Source organism: Phoca vitulina, unplaced genomic scaffold (genome assembly GCF_004348235.1).
Source record: "Phoca vitulina isolate PV1807 unplaced genomic scaffold, GSC_HSeal_1.0 scaffold15, whole genome shotgun sequence".
In the NCBI taxonomy this organism is placed as follows: domain Eukaryota; kingdom Metazoa; phylum Chordata; class Mammalia; order Carnivora; family Phocidae; genus Phoca; species Phoca vitulina.
The window spans coordinates 6331227-6356180 of NW_022589718.1; the positions used below are offsets into that span (position 1 = coordinate 6331227).

Sequence of the window (24954 nt, forward strand, 5' to 3'; positions counted from 1 at the left end):
GGGAGCCGAAGCGCTGGGCGTGCGGGCGGTGCGTGGGGCGTGCCCTCCGCTCTGAGCCGGCGCGCGGAATCTCCGTCTGAGGTCGGAGGTCTTTGAAAGTCAGGGATGGGGGATAAGACATTATAGGTGTAAGGGAGCATTTTGAGTTTCAGTGAAAGAAAGCTTCTTCAGAATTAACCAGCCATGCCTCCTCACTTGGTAGACTAGATGGGAAAAGAGGCGCGCTGACCCTGGTACTACTCTGGCTAACTGTACTAAAGGGCCAGGAGAGATGCGGAGAACCCGAGGGAGACGCAGATGCCACGCCCCTAGTGAGCAATTGGTTGATAGGGCGCTAGCAGCAGCTTCCACTTCTGGGTGTGGAGGAAAATGGATACTATTGGCATTTGCAAAGAAGAAAGTTTATCTCTGGGGCTTTGCCCCCTCCCCCTTACATTTCTTAGGATTTCGAGGCTGCCAAAAAGATACGTGTAAAAAAATGTAGAGGTGAGCTTCCCCAGATTTAAAAGCTGCACGAGAGGTTGGAAACGAGATATTTTTGTCCAAACACGATGACATAATTGAGGTGAAAAGTTTAAATGAATTTCCCCCAGTCATGAAGCTAATGGCCCTGCCCTGCTTTCCTGAGTATTTAGTTTTCTGGAAGACCTTAGCTCCTTTGAGTATTCAGTAAGACGCTTGCCTATATTCTATCTAGTTTATAGGGCAAGGATTCCGGGATGTTTTCAGTTTTGTTATTTCTTCAGAAACCGAGAAAAAAAAATTTATAACACATGAATTCTCTTACAGGTTAACAGCCACACACAAATATCCACAAGTTTACTTATACGTTCTGAAACTTACAACACCTAAAAAGCTTCCGCTCTCCAGGGAGAGGGTAAGGAATGCCAGAGTTGTCCCATTCTCTAGAATCTTGTCAGATGACTAGCTAATATCATAGACTAATAGGAGCTAGCATTTACTGAGCTCTTACTACTTCTAGGTAGGCTTGTAAGCATTTTACAAGTGTAATCCCATTTAGTCCTCACCACAACTTGAAGTAGACTATAGTTTTCCCTATTTGCAAAGATAAAATGACTTATCCAAAGTCATACTATCAGCAAGTGATGGAGCCAAAATAGCAAACACAGTGTCTGTCTTCAGAGCTGCACGTAAGCAACTTACCTAAACTCAGTTCTAAGTGACAAAACCAGACCTTGAATTTAGGTCCTCTATCTCCAAATCTCTGTATCCATAACAGCTGTTCTCAACTTTTCTGGCCTCAGGAACCCTTTACACTGTAATTATTGAGGACCCTAAAGTGTATTGTTTATGTAGGTTATATCTATCACTGTTTACTAGAAATTAAAACAAATTCAAATGTTTACTAATTTATTTAAAATAAAATTAAAAACCCGTTTCTTGTCAATAAATTTTTTAACGGAAAAATAACTTTTAAAAAATGAAAAAATCAGTGGACAGAATGACATTGCTTTACATTTTTGTAAATTTCTTTAATGTCTGGTTTCGTAGAAAATTGTAAGATTCTCATAGTTACTTCTGCATTCAAACTGTTACAACTTTAGTTTTGGTTGAAGTATATGAAGAAAACCCAGCTTCCCTCAACTATGTAGTTGGAGAAAGAAGTATTTTAACAGCCTCTTCAGATAAAATTCAACAAATGGTGGCTTCTTAAAGGTTAGTTGCAATATGGAATCTGAAAACATATCAGTGAATATTTTGTACTCTGATACATTAAAATCCATTGGTCTATCTTGCACTTTGCATGGCTCTTTTACCTATACATGATTTATGACATCAAACATTGCTTATTTGGAAAATACCAGTTCACTGTGCTATTCAGTCTTCCAAATGTTAACACATTTCATTATACAATATATATATTTTTTAATTACCACCGGTCTCATTAGAAGAGCCTTTAAGTATTGGGAAGCTGTCAAGCTCTTAGTAAATAAAAGTTCTTTAAAGTCTGCTTTTTTCTTGAAGGGTGACATTTTATCATTGGCAACAAATACTGTCAGTTGTTTTCCTTGAAGTAACAAGCTCACTTTGTTTTCAAGACAGGCTCTGTCAAATAGCTAAATCTGACTTGTCTTAGTTCTCTGTTGTACTTTTAAATAAAAATGATGATCCATGAAAAAAAGAGTAGCTAGTGCAGTTACCAATTCAAATCACTTGTTAAGTGCTTTTTCCTCAACAGACCAGCATACTTCAGGATGCAGAACTGTTTTAGGCATACTATTTTGTCACACAGAATATGAAAAAGATGTGAATGCGAGGGTTAATATTTAATAAAATTAATAATTTTTACTTCATGAACAGTATTCTTAAGTGAAATGGGCACTATTTTTATTAGGAACGCATGGCAGTGCACAATACAATGACTGACAGTACAATTTATTTCCACTGCCTTAATTCTTGCTAAGGCGCCAGCAGTTTTACCCACCATTGCTTTTGCATCAACAGTGCAAATGTCAGAAACACAGCAAAAAAAGCAAATCATGTCTTAGTATTAATAGTTTTGATCTTGTGATCCCTGAAATGACCCCAGCATGCGTGGACTACCCTTTGAGAACTACAGCAATTAAATGTGCCCACCCTGCAGCTTGGAATATAAAAGTAATGAATAACAACACAATACCTACCCTGAAGGAGTTCACAGTCTTAAGAGACAAGCAGGTAAACAAATAAATATATCTTGAGTGTCATAACAGATACAGGAGCCAGATACATTGATAGTTACAAAAGAGGGAGTTTATCAGATGTCCAAGCATACCCCCCAGAAATTCTCATTCAGTAGGTTTTTGGTGGGATTCAGGAATCTGCATTTTAAACAAGCACTCCAGATGATTTAGAGGCAGATAGTACGGGATCTACTTGAGATCTTTGAGAAACACTGCCTTAAGCACTATAAATTTTAGGTTCCCAAAAAGGCTCAGTAGGTAGGTAGGTTCAGAAAAAGAGAATATTTTATGATATATCGCTCAAAAAAAATCCCACTTAATTTTCACTGGCTGTTGTTAGCAGTTGTACATCAGATCTTTTACCAGAAAAAAAAAAAACCAACACCTTAAGAAGGCAAAATCTGAAACAAATTACCTTTTTCCTTCTAGTGGAGGGGGCAGCAAACCTTTTTCTGTAAAGGGCCAGATAACTATTTCAGGCTTTCTGGGCCATGAGGTTTCTGTCACAACTAATCAGGTCTCCCGCTGTACCACAAAAGCAGCCAGAGACAATAGGTAAAGCGATGAGTGTGGCTGTGTCCCAACAAAACTTTGTTTACAAAAGCAGGCAGTGGGTTACATTTGGTCTCTAGTGCTAGGCAGTTTGCTGACTCCATGCTCTAATACTAAAGATAATGCTAATTGCCTGTAAGTTGCCTAAAAAGCAAAAGCAGGAGCCTAAGGTCATAAAACAACTGGATTTCATATCCAAAGTAGGAAAAATTGTGAGGCATCGATTTTGAATTCCCATTTCTTTCCAAAATAAACCATATTTCAGTATTCAAAATGTATGTGTTGAGTGCCTATCAAGGCATTAGGTATAAGGATATATAGTTTTTGGAGGCAGGAGTCCCCAACCCCTGGTGGACAGCTAGGCATCCCAAGTTGAGAACACTCCACAGTTGTCTTGGATGCTCTGACTATAAAATAACAACAGGACTTCAGGCTGTGACGGTGATTCTCAAACTTCAATGAATGGAAGAATATGCTAAGTAGATTATTTTTATTTTATTTTATTTTATTTATTTTATTTTATTTGACAGCACAAGCAGGGGGAGTGGCAGGCAGAGGGAGAAGCAGCTCAGCAGGGAGCCCGATGCAGGACTCGATCCCAGGACCCTGGGATCATGACCTGAGCCGAAGGCAGACACTTAACCGACTGAGCCACCCAGGTGCCCCGCTAAGTAAATTCTTTAAAATGTAGATTTTTAGATCCAACAGCCAGACATTCTGATTAACTACAAGAGTTTAATCAGAGGGGTCATGAATCTACATTCTAATCTAGAATATACAGGCTACTGCTATGAGGCAAGGTGCTTAAATCGAGAAACAGAAGGCCTGAGCTATAATTTTGGCTATACCACTAACTTTGTTTATAAAATAAGAATGCTAGAACTAGAAGAAACCTTAGTGATTAATAGTGTGATGTTCTCCAACCCAAAGTTGGAGATTTTTGTTAAGTCCATAAATCATTCATGAAAATGCATTGTATTACTTTATAGCCACAATTGAATAGTTCCTGCCCTCAGTTTTAATAATAGAATGTTTTTACTTTGAGGAAAATGATTTATGCTTCCCTTATGATCTTCCTGTCTTCCTGCAATGAGAGCTGTTTTGGAGGCTGATAACCTGAGAACTTCACTTTAAGCTGTGCAGCAAGCTGGCTCTCCTCTAGCTCTTGGAGGTTTCCATCAAACCAAGGCTTCCTGTTGGCTAGGGTTGTCAGACTGAGCTGTAGGGGCCAATGGCAGGCGGCCCTACCATAGGCCACGTTGGCATATTAATTATTTAAAATAAAAGTTACTTAAGGGGTGCCTGGGTGGCTCAGTTGGTTAAGCCTCTGCCTTCGGCTCAGGTCATAATCCCAGCATCCTGGAATCGAGCCCCACATGGGGCTCCCTGCTCAGCAGTGTTTCTACCTCTCTTTCTGCCCTTCTGCCTGCTTGTGCTTTCTCTCTCAAATAAATAAATAAAATCTTTTAAAATAAAAGTTACTTAAGAGACAGGCTGTGCAAGGACACTCAGACCTTCCTCTGTCCCTGGAAAGCAGGAAATAAGTCTCCCATGGGAAAGGTACCCTCCCTGCACCAGGAGGTACAAGAGACATCCCTATCACCCAGAGATGGGAAATTTACAGCCAAGAAGGCTGTGTAAACAACCCTTGTTACTTTTTACTAATTGACTACCACAGCCCAAATTCTGTTTAGAATTCCTCACTAATTGAACCTCCTGAAGTTAAGTTTTCTTTGTCCTGTCAACTCCTCACAAATTTGTCTTTGTCAAAAAAGTATAAATACTTCCTGCCTTGGTCACTTCTTGAGATCTCAATTTCATTATTGGGCCTCCATGCACACGTAATAAAACTTTGGTGTTTTTCTCCTGTTAATCTGTCCCATGTAAATTTAATTCTCAGCCCAGCTGGAAGACCTTGAGGGTGGAGGAAGAATTTTTCCTTCCCTTCAGAGCCAATGTAAATGTAGCAAACACAAATGTAAAATATAACACTTTTAGAAAAAAAATAGAAAATCTTCAGGAACTAGGGTTAAATAAACCAGAAGTTCTTAGAGACTTGACATCAAAAGTCCACTCCCTAAAAAGAAAAAATGATAAATAGGATTACTTCAAAATTAAAAACTTTTGCTCTGGGAAAGACTCTGTTAAGAGGATGAACAGACAAGTTGCAGACCAGGATAAAATATTTGCAAACCACACATCCAACAAGGGACTTGTCTCTAGAAAATGAAGAATTTTCAAAACTCAGCAGTGAAGACGATGGAGCCCAAGTTTGGTTTCAATACCATTTTCAGTAACAGGAACCAGGACTTCTTGGAGAAATAACTGATTCTAAGACTAGAACAGAAAATACACAAGATGAGCCTGGAGATTCTTCTAGTGCCAGAAAGTAAGGGAAGGGGGTTAAAAAAAAAAAAAGCCACACACAATGATGGGGGTATGTCAAAAGGACCCAACTGAGAGCGCTCCCAATGGCCAAAGCAAAAGAATCTGAGCAACAAAATAAATAAGGCAGTATTAGATTATAACACAAAGTATAAAATAAATATCTATGAACCCATACTGATATAAATTGATTAAACAAACAAACAAATGGGAGAATAGACAAATATCCCTTGCAGGAAAATTCCACATAATTTATGTAGATAAACATTCTCGAGGTGGAGGATAACGCCCTGCTCCTTAAGCATGGCACTGTGTATAATGACTTCCTTCCATAGAGTACAGTATGAGAAAGGGGAAAAGAAAGTAATTTTATGGTAGAGAAACCTAACAAACCCTACCTCAGCCAGGTGATTAAGGTTAACATCAACAGTATAAGTTATTTGATATGAGATGGACTCTTATCTCTGTGGTCTTCCTCCCAAAAACCCACAGCCCCAATGTATATGGAAAAACATCAGACAAATCGCACTTGAGGGGCAGTCTACAAAATATCTGACCAGTACTCCTCAAGACGGTCATGGTCACCAAAAACAAGGAAACTCTGAGAAACTGTCACAGCCATTTTAGTTAATGAGAATCTATCCTTATTGGTCCATTAATTGTGTCAAATGTATAATACTAATTTAAATTGTTAATAGATTGTGGAGTATAAAGGAACTCTGTAGCATCCTAAATTTTCTGTAAATCTGAACTATTCTAAAGTAAGAAGCTTATTAAAATAAATCCCCCTAAAATGAGCAAAGGACACACATAGACGTTTCACGGGAGAGAATACACAGGTGGCAAATAAGCACATGCCAAGATGTTCAACATGATAACTATTAAGGAAATGCAAATTAAACCACAATGAGGTATCATTACACATCTATCAGAACGCCTAAGATAAAAAATAGTGACACCATCAAATACTGGCAAGGATGCAGAGAAATTCATCCATGCTGGTGGGAATGTAAAATGGTGCAGCCACTCCAGAAAAGTTTGGTAATTTCCTACAAAATTAAGCATGCAACTACACTATGGCCCAGAGCTGCATTCCTGGGCATGTTTCCCCAAAGAAATGAAAACCATGTCCACACAAAAACCTGTACATGAATGTACATAGCAGCTTTATTCATAATAGCCCCAAATTGGAAACAACTCAGATGTCTTCAATAGGTGAGTGGTTAAACTGTGGTACATCCATATCACAGACTACTACTTAGCAATAAAAAAGAACTACTGATACAGGAAACCACTTGAATGAAGCCTCTCAAGAGAAGTATCCTGAGTGAAAAAAAGCCAATCTCTAATGGTTACTGTACAATTCTACTTATGTAACATTCTCAAAATGGCAAAATTCAGAAATGGAAAACAGATTAGTGATTGCCACAGGTTTAGTGTGGTGGGAAAGGAGAAGTAGGTGTGCCTGTGAAAGGTCAACAGTAAGAATAAATGTGGTGGTGGAATTGTTCTTTCTTGACAGTATCAGTGTCAATATGCTGGTTTGACACTGCAGTTAAGTTTTGCAAAATATTACCATTGCGGGAAACTGGGTAAAGAGTATATGAAAGCTGTGCATTATTTCTTAAAGCTGCATGGGAATCTACAAGTATCTCCAAACTTCAAAAAATACAGTACCTCCAGTAAATCTGAATTTCAGGAAAACAGTCATTTTTAGTGTTAGTGTGTCCCACACAATATTTGGAACATAATCATTTAAAAAAAATGATTTGTTATTTATCTGAAATCCAAATGTAACTAGGAGTCCTATAATTTATCAGACAATACTACTCTTAACATTAGCCTATGAAGACAAAGTATATATTGCAAAATAAAAGGACATTTAAGGGTTGGCAGACAGAAAATGTGCCCTGATCCCAGAAACCTCTAAATCCTCACTCTCAGAGCTGGTACCTCCTCTGCCTCACATTTCATGACAACAAATGTGCCCACTACTCCTGGTGAGAAAAGCCACACGGAGTATAAAACCTCCCATTTACACACAGGAATGAAAATTATTCAGACAATCCTCCCTTCCTAATTTCAGATTTAAAAGAGCTATTCCCTTCTAACAAAGATTATGAAAAAATAAAAACGAAATAGTGAGGAAGCATTTTCTAGAAACAATTTTGGGTCTCCAGTATAATACTGCAAAACACAACCAAGAACTAACAGACATCTGAGAAAATATCTCTAATATGATAAAGATGGAGATCAAAAAAGAAAGGAAAAAGCAATTACAGAGGAAATCCATTATTCAGTAAAAAGGAAACACTGAGAAATTATCATTAATAGTCCTCAGAGATAGAAGATGCTACAACCACAAACAAAAGCAGAATTCCATAAAGGAACACAGAGAACAAAAAAAAATTGTTACAATTTAAAAATATATAGTAGAAATGTAAAACTCAATGAAGATTTAGAAGATAAAGGTGAGTAAACCTCCCGCAAAGTACAGCAGAAAGGCAAAAAGTAAAAAAGAAAAGTGAATCAAAGAACCAGTCTAGGGGCGCCTGGGTGGCTCAGTGGGTTAAGCATCCCACTCTTGATTTCGGCTCAGGTCATGATCTCAGGATCGTGAGATTGAGCTCCATGCCAGGCTCTGCATCGAGCATGGAGCCTGCTTAAGATTCTCTCTCCCTCTGTCCCACCCACCCACCAGTCTCTCCCTTAAAAAAACAAAAACAAAAACAAAAAAACAGTCTAAGAGGTCTATAACAGAAACGGCAGGAATTCTAGAAAGAGTTAACAGATGAGGGTGATGGGTGATGAGGCGGAAAATTAACAAAATCAAGACAATGTCATTGGACTTAGGGTGTGAGTTCCCAGAATGAAATGTGCCCAATAAGATGCACAAAAACAGACCCACACCAAAGCTACACTGTTAGGAAATTTCAGAACACAGGGGACAAAAATATCATACAAGCTTCCAGAGAGAAGGGTTTTATACAAAGGATCATGAAAACACATTTTCAAATATGTAAGATGTAAAAAAAAAATTTTTCTCCTGCACCCTTTTGCAGGAAGCTACTAGAGAACATGCTCTACACCAAACTGAGGGAATAAATTAAGAGAAAGACATAAAGTACAGAAAACAGGAAATCAGCAGGAGAAGCAAAAAGAATCCCCAGGGTAAGTAGAAGATCCCAGAATGATAATATGCAATCAGAATATACCAGTTCTCCAGTTAGAAGGATCCAGGGTAGACTTCTTCAGGAGTTTGAAATTGAGAAAATGTCTGTCTGAACATCTGATAAGATTTACACAAATGATGGAGGGTTTGAGGTCAAATTAGCTATAAGTACATGAGCAAACTCAATAAATAAGACAAATAATCAATTAACTGCAGGGAAAAGAAGGAGTTGTTCAGGAAAGGAAGAATAATCACAGTTTACATGACTGAGCTCTGGTTAGCATTTATGTGGTCATAATAATGTACAACAAAATCATATAACTACATTTGAGGAGGATGAGTTTTGGGGGATGAGGACTGAGATGTGCATATGGTAAGGGCAGAGAGATAAACCTAAACCTTCAGCCTCTATAATAGAAAATTAGTAGAAATGACCTAAAATTGATAAAATGAAAGAAGCAATACAATTGTGTCATTAAAAAATATGGAAAGGTGCCTGGCTGGCTCAGTCGGTGGAGTGTACAACTCTTGATCTTGTGATTGTTAGTTCAAGCCCCACACTGAGTGTAGAGATTACTTAAAAAAATAAAACCTTTAAAAAAATAAATAAAAATTTAAAATATGGAGATGACACCTAAAGGAGCTAGAAAAAGAACAAACAAAACCCAAAAGCAGCATAAGGAAGGAAATAATAAAGACGAGAGCAGAAATAAATGATATAGCAACTAAAAAAACAATAGGAAAACAACAAAAATATGAAGAGAATTTGTTAAAAACTCTGTTCAAAGTGCTTGCTTTTGTAGAAGGAAACAAGGGACTGGGAGCAGAAGCATGGTCCTTGTCAGAGAATTGACTCTTTACCCTTATAACTTCCATAGAATTATTTGAGTCTTTAAGCTTATAACTTTCTTAAAAAGAAAAAAAAAAAGATGAAAAAGAAAAAATCCAGTCATCAACTATCCATCTCCCCAAAATCTTTTTTGTAAATGCCAATTTAATCTATAGTTTTCAACTTTATTTTAAATCTGCCTATCTTTAACGGTATTACATTAACCACTAAAGAACTGTTTTCAAAACCCTATTTTTGAAAGCATTTAGAAGAGTTCCATACCAACAATGTAGAGACAAGCATAACCCACCATCCAGATACTTCATTAGGGCATATTTGTCTAAACATTTCTATTGGCATTTATATGTGAAACAATAATGGCTTATTAAAAAGAAGACATAGCTGTATTTAACATGCCAGATGTGGGTAACTTTATTCAAGACTTTGACAAAAACTATCCCCAAAGCAATATAAATTTAGATACTTTTAGGAAGTCCAGATGTGAAACTCCAAGAAAATTTTGAATTCAGTCTGGAGTCAATACTAGGTCAGATACTGAACCAAACCCGCAAATGATAAATACTACTTTCCTTCTTGAGTTCATTATATTTTCTGAAACAGGTTACCAAAACTCTCCTTTCTTTGATATTGGTATATGGAATCATTTTAACATGGTTTACTTCTTTAAGTTCTAAGTTTGTATTTATCCTGAATATCTTGTTGAAAATATAAATCCAAATGTGATAACGCTTCCTTACAGAAGATTTCCAATTAGTAAATGTAGAAGAAATGAGAGAAACAGAAAATCACCATTAGAACACCACAGTAGTAACTGACACAAGCAAGATCTGGCAGTGGACACGAAAATGAGTGGGCAATAGTTTAAGCAGAAACATTTGCATAGTCTCAAAGTATCCCCAGCAAATATTTAGTCATTACAAAGAAAAATGTAGGAATTTTACAGTAGAGAATCCTAGCAGACACCACCTTAGATAGCGATTAAGGTTAACAACACCAGAAACACATTATGACATCAGGTGTCATGATACACTGTCACAGACCGGGAGGACACTATGGAGACATGACAACTAAATGCAAGGTAGAATCCTGCATGGGATCTTGGAACAGTAAAAGGACATCAGTGAAAAGACCAAGAAAATCTCTACTTTTTAAACTCTCTACTTGAGTTAACAGTATTGTATCAAGGCTAATTTCCTAATTTGACAATTGTTCTATGGTTATAAGATGTTGACATAAGGGGAAGTTCAGTGAAGAATATACAGAAACTACTAATTTTACAACTCTTCAGGAGGTCTAAAATTATCTCAAAATTAAAAAAAAAAGCTGCTACAAAACATACAAACACATATATGTGCATAATGTGTGTGTGTTGTGTGTGTATGTAAAAATCAAGACTTCGTGGAAATTGGTATCTTGGGTCCTCGGTTAAACAACAGTGTTCTCTCCTGAATTCGTCACTGAGTCATCACTGTCTCACTGGTTTCCTTTAAGTTGGCTTTAAGGTTCTCCCCCTTCTAAATTTTTAGTTTCAAGTACAATTTTCTAATTTTCATAGAAAGCCTTTTTTTTTTTTTTTAACATTCCTCTATTAGGCCAAAAATTAAAATCCTAGAATAAAATTGTCACATTATCTCATAAAGTCACTCATCCCACCCATAAGCCCCAGCCAATATTTTTACTCCATTTCTTCTCATCATATATTTGTCTGGTTTTGTTTAAAAGGAGAGGAGATGGGAGTGCCTGGGTGGCTCAGGTCTTGATCTCAGGATTGGGAGTTCAAGCCCCACATTGGGCTTCCATGCTGGGCATGGAGCCTACTTTAAAAAAAAAAAAAAGAAAGGAGAGGAGATGACTGATAGATTTATTATCACTAATAGGCCTGATAGTCTAGAAAAAAGTTATCACTTGGATATCTTATTAAGAAACAGTTGTTTTTCCAATAACAGATACTGTATACTAGAACTCACTTAGATAGAAAAAGTAAGTCATTTACCTAAATCTCTTCCACACCGTAACATAAAGCTACACAAGCAAGCCCAGCTAAAACCCTTTCAATATCCCTTTCTTAAATCTGGCTCTGAAATGACCATTATTAATAGTAATAAACATCTTTTTTATACAACAATTTATCCTAGGGAAATAAAGGTAAACATCGAATCTACCTTTAAAAGAAGAAAATTTCCCACTCTCGCTATGGCTGATTCATTCCCTGAGCATGAATCCTTTATTACCCTCATTGTTTTTGACTATAAACTGAGCTGAAATCTGCTCATAGGGATCTTGATGGTGAAACTAATTATTTTAGATAGAGAAACGCATTTCCAAATGGTCACATTTATTACTTTTGCAGTTATTTCTTCTCACTGTGGCTTTAATTTTGCATCTGTATCTATCATAATGCTCTACATGGAAGCAGCAGCAGTGAAAAGATAATTAAGGGATGGGGAAGGAAATTTTAAGGTGGATCTTTATCCAAAAACAATAAAAAAGCAAAAAACAAAATGGCCACAAACATTTCATTCCTGTGCCCTTGCCATCTCCCAATTCGCCTTCCATTATTAACATGAAAAGGAGAAGTGGTAAAACTCTACCCTAATGATCTACACAAAAAAGGAGACAATTTACCTCAAGAACTCACTACACACTGCAATATATTCAAGTGGTGAAAAGATATAAATTCATTCAGAACTGCCATACTATTTGGCTGTCAATATAGTCTCTTGAATAATTAAACATATTACTACAAAACGTACCAAGAAGTAAAGAATAATACTATATTTGTGAACTGCAAATAACAAAACAAAACAGAGGTCCAAGAAGGCTAAAGTCCAAGCTGTAATTTACACATGAAGTGTACGTTGAAAGCAGTCACAATGTACAAAAATGTGACAAGTAATCCACATGGTTAAAAAAGCAGAGCCTGTTTGCCTCAGATTATATCCAGTCTCATCTGGTAGATTTTTGATAAGCCTGTTACATAAAGCGTGTTTCCCTCCTGCTGGTAAGAAGCAGCTTGTAGATATCCACAAATTTCTTAAGGAGTGAGTCTACTTGGCAATAACGGTAACTCCACAGTTTCCTATTACATTCATTGGTCTGAAAACTGAAAACAACTCATAACTAAAATGTTCTTTCAAGTCCTTTACCAGTTTTTCAAGTTTTAATCAAAGGAAAGTTGGAATGTATTGCTTCTTGTCACCAACAAGCATTTCAAAAAGAGGGTTAATTAACCAAAATCAAGAGTTCTTTGGTCAAGTTAGTAACAGGCTTCCCCTTTGTTCTAAATCCTTCATAATCCTTTTTTTTCCAGTTTTTCCAGGATGGCCTGGATTTTACAAACAGCCTCTTTCCTGGCCTGCCGGACAGAGTCCTGGCCCCCAGTTTCAACTGAATCCAGTTCCAAAAGTTCCTTGGTTAGCATTTCTTCCAGAAGCCAGTATGCTTTGTCTGTCTTTTTCCCTACGAACTCTTCTACTTCTTGCTCAAGATACTGGACCTTCTCCAGCACATGTATAATTTTTTTAATACTTGGGGGAGTACCTTCATCTGAAGATAAACACTCTTCAGGAAGATTATCACTTTGATCTTGATTGCTGGGGTGTTCGTTGGTGGCATTACCATACAGCTGAGGCTCAGCACTATATTGGACTTGAGAATCCAAAAGATCTGAATTATCATTGTTCATTGTTCCCGAGGACTCGTACTGATGGACATTGCAAGGAAAGTTGTGCCGGTTCATGCCTTGATCTGATTGGCTATAGGGGTATGAGGCATCCTTGGAGTGGGAGAGCAAAGAGGGGAAAAGAACTGTTTTAATGGGAATCCATCAATATCAGATTTGTTAGCCCACATCTTTCACCTGACCATGAAGGGACATGAAAAGATTCCCCACTAATAAAACTGGACCTCCCTCCTTAATCATTTGATAAAAACACAACCCTAAAAAGATAAAAGGAGTGCTCTGTCAAGTAAAAGGCAGAGAATTCCTGAGTATAATGGCTGGAATCTACCCTGAAGCGCTCATCGTCATGAACACCTCATAATCTATCCTTCCCACCTCACAATCCGCAGTGACTTAATAAATAGGAATTAGTTTTTCTCCCTAAAGAGTTAAAACCTTAAGACAGATCTTAAAAAGGAACCTAGCCATAGGCAAATGATGTTCAAGTCCATGGTTTATACAATTTCACATTGGTATCGTCTTCTGTCTACAGATTGAGGTAATAAAATACATCTTTGATTTTGTTTAATATTCAAATAGCAGTACAACAAACAGTAAATGAGCATGTTTCTGGCTTTTACAAAAAAGATGTGAACCTAAAACTGCTCTAAAAAATAGTTTGTTAAAAGAAAAAGAAACTGGGCTACGTAAAGCTATAGGTAGTAATCACCAACTTTTTGCAATTAGTCCCCATTTAACACACACCAACGCAGAAAATTTCCATGTTGTGCTCTCTCAATTACCCAAACATCAAAAGAATGTTTAGAAGGTCTCCTACCTTGGGCTGATGGGGTGGTGGTGAAGGAGGTGACTGAGGAGAGCTGCTACTAGGCCATGGTGAAGTACTCTCACTCATGTAGAGATTCCCAGGTGGTGCTGAGGGGGCAGCTGAAGGCCAGGGGTAACGGGTTCCCATTCCATAAGCACCAGGAGAAGCCCATGAGTCCTCTTGTGGTCGTACAGTTGGTCCTGGTTGTGGAACACTACGATTACCATCCCCATAAGGATAATGAGGCAGGGTCATTCCAGGGTTCTAGATTGAGAGGAAGGAAATATGCTGGTCATTGCTAAAAAAAACTTAAAGTAATGAAAATACTCTAGTATAAACAGACTGAGATGTTTCCTCTCTGCTTAACAGAGTATACTTTAGCTGCTACTGAGCTAAGCTGCAGCATCTCTAATCAGTTGTAGTCATTTCTCCAAGCCAAAAAAGAGCTTGGTTCGAAAGATACAAGGGCAGATTTAGTGATAATCAAACTCAGAAGGAGAAAGCTTAAAATTCAATGGCTAAAGCACAGCATAAGTCTGTCCCATGATATTATAAGTAAGTGGACCCATATGCTATAAGGAAGCACAAATAAAAGATGTATTAGAACTCCCCTTGAAGTGGACAGAGAAATAAACATGGTATCACTCATAGAATTTTTTTTTTTAAAGTAGCCCAACACAGGGCTTGAACTCACAACCAAGAGTCTGGACACTTAACCAACTAAGCCTCCCAGGTGCCCCTCACTCACAGAATATTAAAAAATAAAAACACAACAGAAAACTGCTCACCTGTGAAGCAGGATATCCTGGAACCTGCCCCCTAAGAGGGGCTGCTTCAGTCTGGCAGTCCTGCTGAGGATACAGCCAACGAGAGACTGGGGCTGGGCTGTTGCCGGGTGAACGATAAGTGCTTGGAATCTCTGGGGAGTAACTGGTCTGAGTATATCCCGGTGTGTAATATGCCCCAGAGTATGAGGCAGTATTTGTCGCAGGACCGGTGGGGTACGGTGAGCCATATACTCCATTTGTATAAGAGTTCAAACTCTATAAAAAAGCAAAGTTGAGAGAAAAAAGGATGACTGAATGGAAGAACTGAAATGCCCTGACTTAAAATGCAACTTTGAAAACTTTAGGAAGGAAAAAGATCAGTAACTAATGAAAATATGAACTCCCGGGGTGCCTGGGTGGCTCAGTCGGTTGAGCATCTGCCTTCGGCTCAGGTCATGATCCCAGGGTCCTGGGATCGAGTCCCGCATCAGGCTCCTTACTCAGCGGGGAGTATGCTTCTCCCTCTCCCTCTGCCTGCCACTCCCCCTGCTTGTGCTGTGTCAAATAAATAAATAAAATCTTAAAAAAAAAAAAAAAAAGAAAGAAAGAAAGAAAATATGAACTCCCTAAGCAATCTCTGAAACATTCTTCCTCTCATCTATTATGACCATATACCACATATTAAACTCAGATTATCACTGTAGAGTCTGTGTTCTAACAATGAAAGAGTATGTTGTGATGCATGATGAAGCGACGGCCTCAGAGCCACGCTTCCCAAACACTTCTGTAAGTATACCTAACAATTACACCTAACAGCGGAGAACTTGTTCCATCCCCTCGGGGAGGGGTTCTGGGAAACCGGGGAAAAGGGCTACACAGAGAAGAAAATAAACATGATACAACTGAGAGAAGAGAAGACTAGAGAGACAGCTCTGTGTTTGTGTCTGACCTCTACGGAGCCTTCATTTCTCCACCAGAAAAATGGAAATCATAAACTTACCTTGCAGGACTACTATGAGATGCTATGTATAAATGCTTAGTGTCTGGCACATAGTATGCTCAATAAATGGTAATTATTTATAATATCACTGTTGTTACTATTATTATGGCAAGATCAAGAAATGAAACCAGATCTGACCCCAAAGCCCATGTTCTTTGTACTATCCCACTCTGCTTCCCAAGTAAACAACAATAGACTACAGAGGCAAATTCTTCATATGTTGCTTACTGTAGTTTTAAATCACCTCTCCAGACTATTATTGGCACCCAGAATCCTAGTTTAGTTATCCAAACAAGATTAAAGCTAAATTTTAAACGGTAAAAACATAGAATCGATTTTTCCTGTACTCCTCTAAGATACATAATCTTTCCCGCTTTAGGTAAAAGAACAAGAAAAGAATCCCTGCAATGTTAACTAGACTTCACTGTGGTGATCATCTCCCATTGTATACAAATATTGAATCATTATATTGTACATTGGAACTAATACAATGTTGTATGTTAATTATGCCTCAATTTAAAAAAAGGCTCCTGATAGCTTATACAGTTGTTAATGACTGAAGAAAATAATATTCAAATTTGATTCCTACTCTAACACATCAAAAATTGGGATGAATCAAAGTAGGAGGGTAGTCATAATTCTGTGGAAAATAAATTCTCAGCCATACTTTTATGGCAAGGAGATAAAAGACAGGCTATTATCACCACTTGGCCAAAGAACTGCATGCAGGAACAGGTGCAATGGAAGATCCAGCAAGGCACTCCCCAACCAGAAGGACGATGAACCACCCCTTTGTTAAAGCTATTACAGGGCTGTTAAAGTCATCCACCTAGATGTGCCTAAAAAAAGAATCCTTAATATAACGTACACAGTTAGAAACTTGATAAAACATCATGTGACTTTTTGTACTGTTATTCAACTTCTAAATTTTTTTTTTTTTTAGATTTTATTTATTTATTTGACAGAGAGAGAGCGAGAGCAGGAACACAAGCAGGGGGAGTGGGAGAGGGAGAAGCAGGCTTCCTGCTGAGCAGAGAGCCCGATGCAGGACTCGATCCCAGGACGCTGGGATCATGACCTGAGCCGAAGGCAGACGCTTAACGACTGAGCCACCCAGGCGCCCCTGTTATTCAACTTCTAGAAATCCTTCCTAAGGAGAAGATTCAACTATAAAAAAAGTTACAGGCGTGAACTATTTATAATCACACAAAATTGCAAACAACCTAAATGTCCTGCAATATAATGGAATGACTGAGTACATAATGGGCTATTCATTGAAGGAATTTTATTGTCTTTAAATTCACTGCTAGAAGGGCGCCTGGGTGGCTCAGTCGGTTAAGCGTCTGCCTTCAGCTCAGGTCATGATCCTGGGGTCCTGGGATCAAGCACTGCGTCGGGCTCCCTGCTCGGCGGGGAGTCTGCTTTTCCTCCCTCTGCCTCTCCCCTGGCTTGTGCTCTCTCTCTCTCTCTCTCAAATAAATAAATAAAATCTTAAAAAAAAAAAAATGCACTCTTAGAACTGACCATTTAATGATACTAAAGAATTATTTTTAGTTTTTTTAAGTTTTAATAAGTTATGTTTTTAAAACTTATATTTTAAAGATATATATTTGAGTATTTACAAGTAAAATAATGTCTGGAATTTGCTTCAAAATAATCCAAGGATACAAATGAAACAAGATGACTGTGTATTGATACTTATTGAAGCTGAGATGAGTACACAGGAGATTACTGTGCTATTCCCATCCCTTCTGATTGTCTGAAAATTTCCTTAATATTAAAAAAAAAAAAAACTTCACCTGTTATTTCACCCTATAACATGGAAAGTACGTATGATAAACAAAAAGTCATACAAAAAAGTGTATGTGTGGGGAAACTGGGTGGCTGTTGGTTAAGCATCTGACTCTTGATTTCAGCTCAGGTCATGATCTCAGGGTCTTGGGATGGAGACCCACATTGGGCTCCGTGCTCAGCAGGGAGTCTGCTTGAGATTCTCTCCCCTTCCTTCTCCCTCTACCCCTACCCCACTCATGTGTGGTCTCTCTCTCTCTCTCCAAAATAAATAAATCTTTTTTTTTAAGTGTATGTACAGTAAGTTTAAAGCTGTATAAACATAATAGGGAAAGGGCAAAACAAATCTGCCAAAATACAGCTCTATTAGGATGGCAGAATTAGTGTTTCCCCCCTTTTCTTTATTTTCCAAATATTTAGTAACAAAGTTGTATTACTTTGGTAGTAAAAAAAAAAAAAAATTTATGCTATTAAAAATGTCATGAAAGGGGCACCTAGGTGGCTCAGTCAGTTGCGCATCCGGCTCTGGATTTTGGCTTGGGTCATGGTCTCATGTTCTCGGGGTCAAGGGATCCAAACTCAGTGGGGAGTCTACTTGTCGCTCTCCCTCTCCTCCTCCCCCAACTTGCATGTGTGCTCTCTCTCTCAAATAAATAAATAAATAAAATCTTTTTTTAAAATGTCATGAAATCCCAAGTATGTCTAGAATCCAGTGGGCTGCTACGACCACAGCAACTTCATTAGTGTCCAAGTAGACTATTTTAATGAAGGGAAACTTGTATCTAATGACAATAAGCTGCAATTTTAAAACGGTCAGCTGATATGCCAATAGATAAAATCTGAAACAGCAACTACAAGAAATAAATAAAATCTTTTTTCTTTAAAGATTTATTTTAGGGAGCCTGGATGGCTAGTCGGTTAAGTGTCTACCTTTGGCTCAGGTCATGATCCCGGAGTCCCAGGATCAAGTCCCGTGTCGGGCTCCCTGCTCAGCAGGGAGTCTGCTTCTCCCTCTGCCCTTCACCTCGCTTGTGCTCTCTCTTGCTCGCTCTCTCTCTCTCTCTCAAATGCATAAAATCTTAAAAAAAAAAAAAAAAAGATTTATTTTAGAGAGAGATAGAGAGCACAAAGGGGGAGAGGGGCAGGGGGAGAGGGAAAGAGAGCATCCCAAGCAGACTCTGTGCTGAGCATGGAGCCTGACTCGGGGCTTGATCCCATGACCCTAAGATCATGATCCGAGCCAAAATCAAGAGCTGGACACTGACTGAGTGACCCAGGTGCCCCAGAAATAAATAAAATCTTTGACAATTATTAAATTTCTGTAGAAGTCTCATTCTGGCTTCCAGATGAAATCAAGAGACTGGAAACACAAAAAATCCAGCTGCTACTCTTGTTCTAGATGTAAATATAGATATTACTTAGCATTCAAAAGTCAAAATAATGTCACACCATATGGGGTCTCATTGCAAGCTAAAGATCGTCCAATATGAATACTTCTTCCAAAAGTCAGTTTCACAGTTGATGGACTATTGTGTAGATATAGAATCCAAAGAGGGAGAAAAGTGGTCAAGTCTCTCACCCAGAAAGTGATATATTGTTCAATGAATTCCCTGTCCATTCCACGGCAAACAGACCCAATACAAGCAAAAACAGATTACCTCTAAGCAACAGAACTCCTCCTATTGTGCTTCTCATGAAAACCATGGAAAGTCTCACCACATAAGTACTGCAAGAGTTCATAATTATCAGCAGTTGGTATCAACTCGAATTTCTCTAATACTCATTTTTGAAATTGCCAAATCTATGATCATCCATAGGTTGCCTCCTCATGCCATATCTCTACTCATAGAACTATTCCAGGGGCGCCTGGGTGGCTCAGTCGGCTCAGTCGGTTAAGCAGCTGCCTTCGGCACGGGTCATGATCCTGGGGTCCTGGGATCGAGCCCCACATCCGGCTCCCTGCTCAGCGGGGAGCCTGCTTCTCCCTCTCCATCTGCCTGCCACTCTGCCTACTTGTGTTCTCTCTCTCTCTCTGTCAAATAAATAAATAAAATATTTAAAAAAAAAGAACTATTCCAATTTTTGTCTCACTGAAGTTCCTAACTACAGTTCTTAATAGGCTACATTTTACAACTCAGTTCCCCTTCAAATTAAATGAAAAAGTGTCATAGGTTCTGACCAATGTCTTTTTGTATCATGGTTTCTCAATTCAGAATGCTATCTTCAGTTTTCGGGGCACCTGGGTGGCTCAGTTGGTTAAGCCTCTGCCTTCAGCTCAGGTCATGATCCCAGGGTCCTGGGATCAAGCCCCGCATCAGGCTCCCTGCTTGGCAGGGAGTCTGCTTCTCTCTCACCCTCCGCCCCTCCCCATGCTTGTGCTCTCTCTCTCTCAAATAAAGTCTTTAAAAAGAAAAAAAAAGAACCTCAGTTTTCTTTGTTAGAACTTTGCCAGTTTCTCAAATTGTTAAACACAGCAGAGCTACCATATGACCCAGCATCTCTACTCCTATGTATACAACGAAGAGATCTGAAAAAACTTATGTCCACGTAAAAATGAGCACACAAATGTTTGTAACAGCATTATTCATAGCAGCCAAAAAGTGAAAAAAAAAACTCTCAAATTTCTATCAACTGATGTTGGATAAAATAAACGTGGTATATACATAGAATGGATAGTATTTGGCCATAGAAAGGAATGAAGTATCAGTACATTGCCACAACATGGATGAACATTATGCTAAAAGAAAGAAGCCAGTCATAAGATATCAAATAATATATGATTCTGTTTATGTGACATGTCCAGAATAGGCAAATCCATAGAAATAACAAGTATATTAAAGGTTGCCAGGGGCTAGGGGAAGAGAAAAATGGTGTGATAGGTATATAGTTTCTAACTGGGGTGATGAAAATGTTCTGGAACAGTGATGATAGCTGCACAACCTTGTGAATAGACTAAAAACAACTGATGTGTACATTTAAAGGGTGAATTTTATGAAATATGGCCAAACCACAAGCATATCACATTAAGCAATAACAATGCCTGCTTCTCAATTTCAGTCATAGGAATGCAGATGACACAAGTAAAATGAAAGTTTGTGTTAAGATTTTTTTTATTTTGTATTCCACGATCTCATTATCAACTTTATCCTAAAGTTCAAGTACCCATAATCATTATGAAAAATCAACTGTTTTTATGTTTTCTTTAAGTACATAAGTAAATCTCACTCTAACTTTAATAAACTCTTCTAGCTCAAAATCAGTTTTAAAGGAATGTATCACCAAATTAATGAGAAAAAGGGAACATGATTTTTTTTTTTTTTTTAAGATTTTGTTTATTTGAGAGAGAGAGAATGAGAGACAGAGAGCATGAGAGGGAAGAGGGTCAGAGGGAGAAGCAGACTCCCCGCTGAGCAGGGAGCCCGATGTGGGACTCGATCCCGGGACTACAGGATCATGACCTGAGCCGAAGGCAGTCGCTCAACCAACTGAGCCACCCAGGCGCCCGGGAACATGATTTTTTTAATGAATTAATTATTCAGCCCCATAAAGAAACTTATTTTCATTATTTCAGCCTCCATACCACCAGAAAATCAGTAAGAATTTGAATATATTATCTGACTATTTGAAAACTATCAGGGGAATTACATTAGTATACTTTACGGTGATCTGAAAATTTAATTCTGCAGAGAACATCAGTTTACAGAGAATTCTGACCTCAATATAAAATTCAAATTCTTTGAAAGCTGCTTAAATGTAGCCGCTTTAAAACTGTATATACTACAGGGGCGCCTGGCTGGCTCAGTCGGTGCAGTGTGCGACTCTTGATCTTGGGGTTGTGAGTTTGAGCCCCACACTGGGTAGAGAGATTACTTAAAAATAAAATCTTTTAAAAAACAATTTAAAAAAACTATTTGCATATAGAAATATGGTATCTAGACAGAAAAAAAAATGGAAGGAAATATGCAAATGTGACAATTATTGCCTTACTAAGGTTGCCGGATTATGGGTGACTTTGTAAACATTCCCTCATTTCCACAACAGTATTGTGGAAAAATACTTTGGTTATATTTAATAAGCATACGTACCAAAACTCCAAAATTCCATACCCCAGGGAAGTTCTTGCCTCAAATGTGTACAACAAAGAAGTGAAAAACAATGCTGACTAAAAAAACAAGCTGGAGCATGCTAGTATGAAACCACTCGTATCAAGTTTAAAAACATGGTAAAAAATACTATGTAAATGCACATACAAGTAGTACCAGCATAAAAACACATATGACATCATAAATATAACTTCAGGAAATGGAAAGAAGTGTTATATGTGGCTTCAATTGTATTTGTTTTACTTCTTTTTAAAAATCTGAAACAAGGGGTCCTTGGGTGGCTCAGTCAGTTAAGCATCTGCCTTCGGCTCAGGTCATGACCCCAGGGTCCCGGGATCGAGCCCTGTATCGGGCTCCCCGCTCAGGGGGAAGGTTTCCCCTCTCCCTCTGCCTGCTGCTCCCCCTGTTTGTGTTCGCTTGAGTTTTCTTTCTTTCTCTGTCAAATAAATAAATCTTTTAAAAATAATCTGAAACAAATGTAGCAAACTGAAAAACTGACAAAGCTAGGTGCTGGATAAAACGATATACAAATTTTCTGTACTTTTTCAGTATACTTGAAATATTTAAAATTAAGTATTTGTCATAAGAGTACAATTTATTTGACACCAAAAGGAAAGGCAACAAACGTAAAAAGAACAAGTGGAAGTACATCAAACTAAAAAGTTTCTGTACAGCAAAGGAAACCACCAACAGAATGAAAAGGCAACCTACTAAATGGAAGAAAATATTTTCAAATCATATATTTGATAAGGAGCTAATATCTAAAATATATAAGGAACTCAAAAAACTCAACAGCAAAAAAAGAAACAATCCTATTAGAATATAGGCAAACAACCTGAATAGACACTTTTCCAAAGAAGACATACAGATGGCCAACAGGTACACATCAAGATATCACCCCATACTTGTTAAAATGGCTACTATCAAAAAGACGAGAAATAACAAGTGTTGGTGAGGTTGTGAAGAAAATCCCTTGTGCACTGTTGGTGGGAATGTAAACTGGTACAGCCACTATGGAAAGAAAGCAGTTTGGAGGTTCCTCACAAAATTAAAAACAGAATGATCCAGCAATGCCACCACTTATAATATATCCAAAGGACACAAAAACACTAACTCGAAAAGGTATCTGCATCCCCATGTTCACTGCAGCATTATTTACAATAGCCAAGACATGGAAGCAACCTAAGTGTCTATCGATGGATGAATAAAGAAAATGTGGTGTATACGTAAACAATTTATTATTATTCAGCCATAAAAAAGGAAATCTTGCCATTTGTGACAACATGGATAGAAATAAGTCAGAGAGAGAAAGACAAATATTATATGATCTCACTTATATGTGGAATCTTAAAAAAAAAAAAATCCTACATTCAGAGAATAGACTAATGGTTGCTAGAGGCAGGGCCAGGGGTACAAATGGGTGAAGGAGGTCAAAAGGTACAAACTTTTAGCTATGAAATAAGTAAGTCATGAGGATGTAATATACAGCATAGTGACTGCAGTTAATACCGTATTGCATATTTGAAAGTTGCTAACAAAATAAATCATAAAAGTTCTCATTAGAAGAAAAAAATTGTAATTATATGTGGTGACAGATGTTAAATAGACTTAATTGTGGTGATCATTTCACAATATATACAAATATCGAATCATTACATTATATACCTGAAACTAATATAATGTTACATGTCAATTATATTTCAAAAAAAAAAGTCAAACTTAAAACTTAAAAAGTAAGTGTAGTGTATATTTATTGTTTCCAGGTCCTAAGAAATAATCTATTATGCCTCAAGCTACCTTTGCTATAGATAATATTTGCCTAGATATTTCCTTACTTCTGAGCCAAAAACATTAAGACAGAGTCCATTAAATAACAAAACTCCACACACTGCTACTATGAAATCGCCACAGGTTTTGAAAATAAATCAATACATTAAGAAAAAATTCAGGGTGTGCCTGGGTGGCTCAGTAGGTTGAGTGCCCAACTCTTGGTTTCAGCTCAGGTCATGATCTCAGGTCCTGAGATTGAGCCTCAGGTCAGGCTCTGAACTCAGCCTGGAGTCTGCTTGAGATTCTTTCTCCCTCCCTCTCCCTCCCCCTCTACTCCTCCCCCTACTTGCACTCGCTCTCTCTAAAATAAATAAATAAAATCTTTAAAAAATAAATTCAGGGGGTGCCTGGGTGGCTCAGTCGTTAGGCATCTGCCTTCGGCTCAGGTCATGATCTCGGGGTCCTGGGATCGAGCCCCGCATCGAGCTCCCTGCTCAGCGGGAAGCCTGCTTCTCCCTCTCCCACTCCCCCTGCTTGTGTTCCCTCTCTCGCTGTCTCTCTCTCTGTCGAATAAATAAATAAAATCTTTTAAAAAATAAATAAATAAATAAATAAATAATAAATTCAGGAAGTCAGTCAATTTTAGATCATACCTGGCCTTGCATTTCCGGTCTTACAGGATATGTACTTGGGTATGGAGCCCTAGGTCGTGCAGGAGAATTCCAATAGTTAGAATTGTAGCTAGAATATGGTGGCTGGTCCTAAGGGGGAAAAAAATCACTTTTAATAATATTCTTACATCATAATGAATAGTTGACAGAGGCAGCTATAATTATTTAAAAAAAAAAAAGCAAGAGACAAAAAGCAATAGAACCCTACTATAAAATCACTCATTATTAAATTCTCATTACCAAATTGATATAGAAATACTATATGGTAAATCACATGCCCTAGAACAAAACAATTATTGACTATCTATTAAAAGCCTGTTCTTATGCATTATGATGCCAAATGATATATAAAGGAATTCTACTATGCCAACATGATTAGCAAAACCAGAGACCTAGATTCCTTTACCCCTCTCCAATCACCAACCCCGTCACTACCAATTTATTTCATGCAACAAGATTATAGTTCTTTGCCACTGTTAAGAGCAATATATGCCTATCTTACCAACTTTGGAGCTTAAAAGTATTACTACTAAACTTTACTTCAAACATATAAATCTTCAATACTCTTTTGCCTGTCATAGTAGTTCTTTATTTTTGTTTTTTTGTTTTCTTTTTTAAGATTTTATTTATTTGAGATAGAGAGTGAGAGCACGAGCCAGGAGACAAAGGGAGAGGGAGAAGCAGGGTCCCCACTGAGCAGGGAGCCCGACGCAGGGTTC

At 37.9% G+C, this 24954-nt stretch overlaps 1 protein-coding gene across 2 annotated transcripts in view; it reads right to left on the bottom strand.

Annotated features, from left to right (window-relative positions):
• Positions 1 to 11415: 11415 nt before the first annotated feature.
• BAG4 (BAG cochaperone 4) overlaps positions 11416 to 24954 on the bottom strand; it is a 29054-nt gene continuing 15515 nt past the window's right edge. The window contains exons 2-5 of one of the 2 annotated variants that reach the window (XM_032413405.1): positions 24218 to 24325; positions 14922 to 15176; positions 14143 to 14397; positions 11416 to 13418 (exon numbers count right to left, since the gene is read on the bottom strand). In XM_032413405.1, coding sequence (XP_032269296.1) covers positions 12933 to 13418; positions 14143 to 14397; positions 14922 to 15176; positions 24218 to 24325 — 1104 coding nt within the window. In that variant the 3' untranslated portion in view covers positions 11416 to 12932. The remainder of the gene's footprint in view (positions 13419 to 14142; positions 14398 to 14921; positions 15177 to 24217; positions 24326 to 24954) is intronic. The other variant, XM_032413406.1, reaches the window with a different exon arrangement.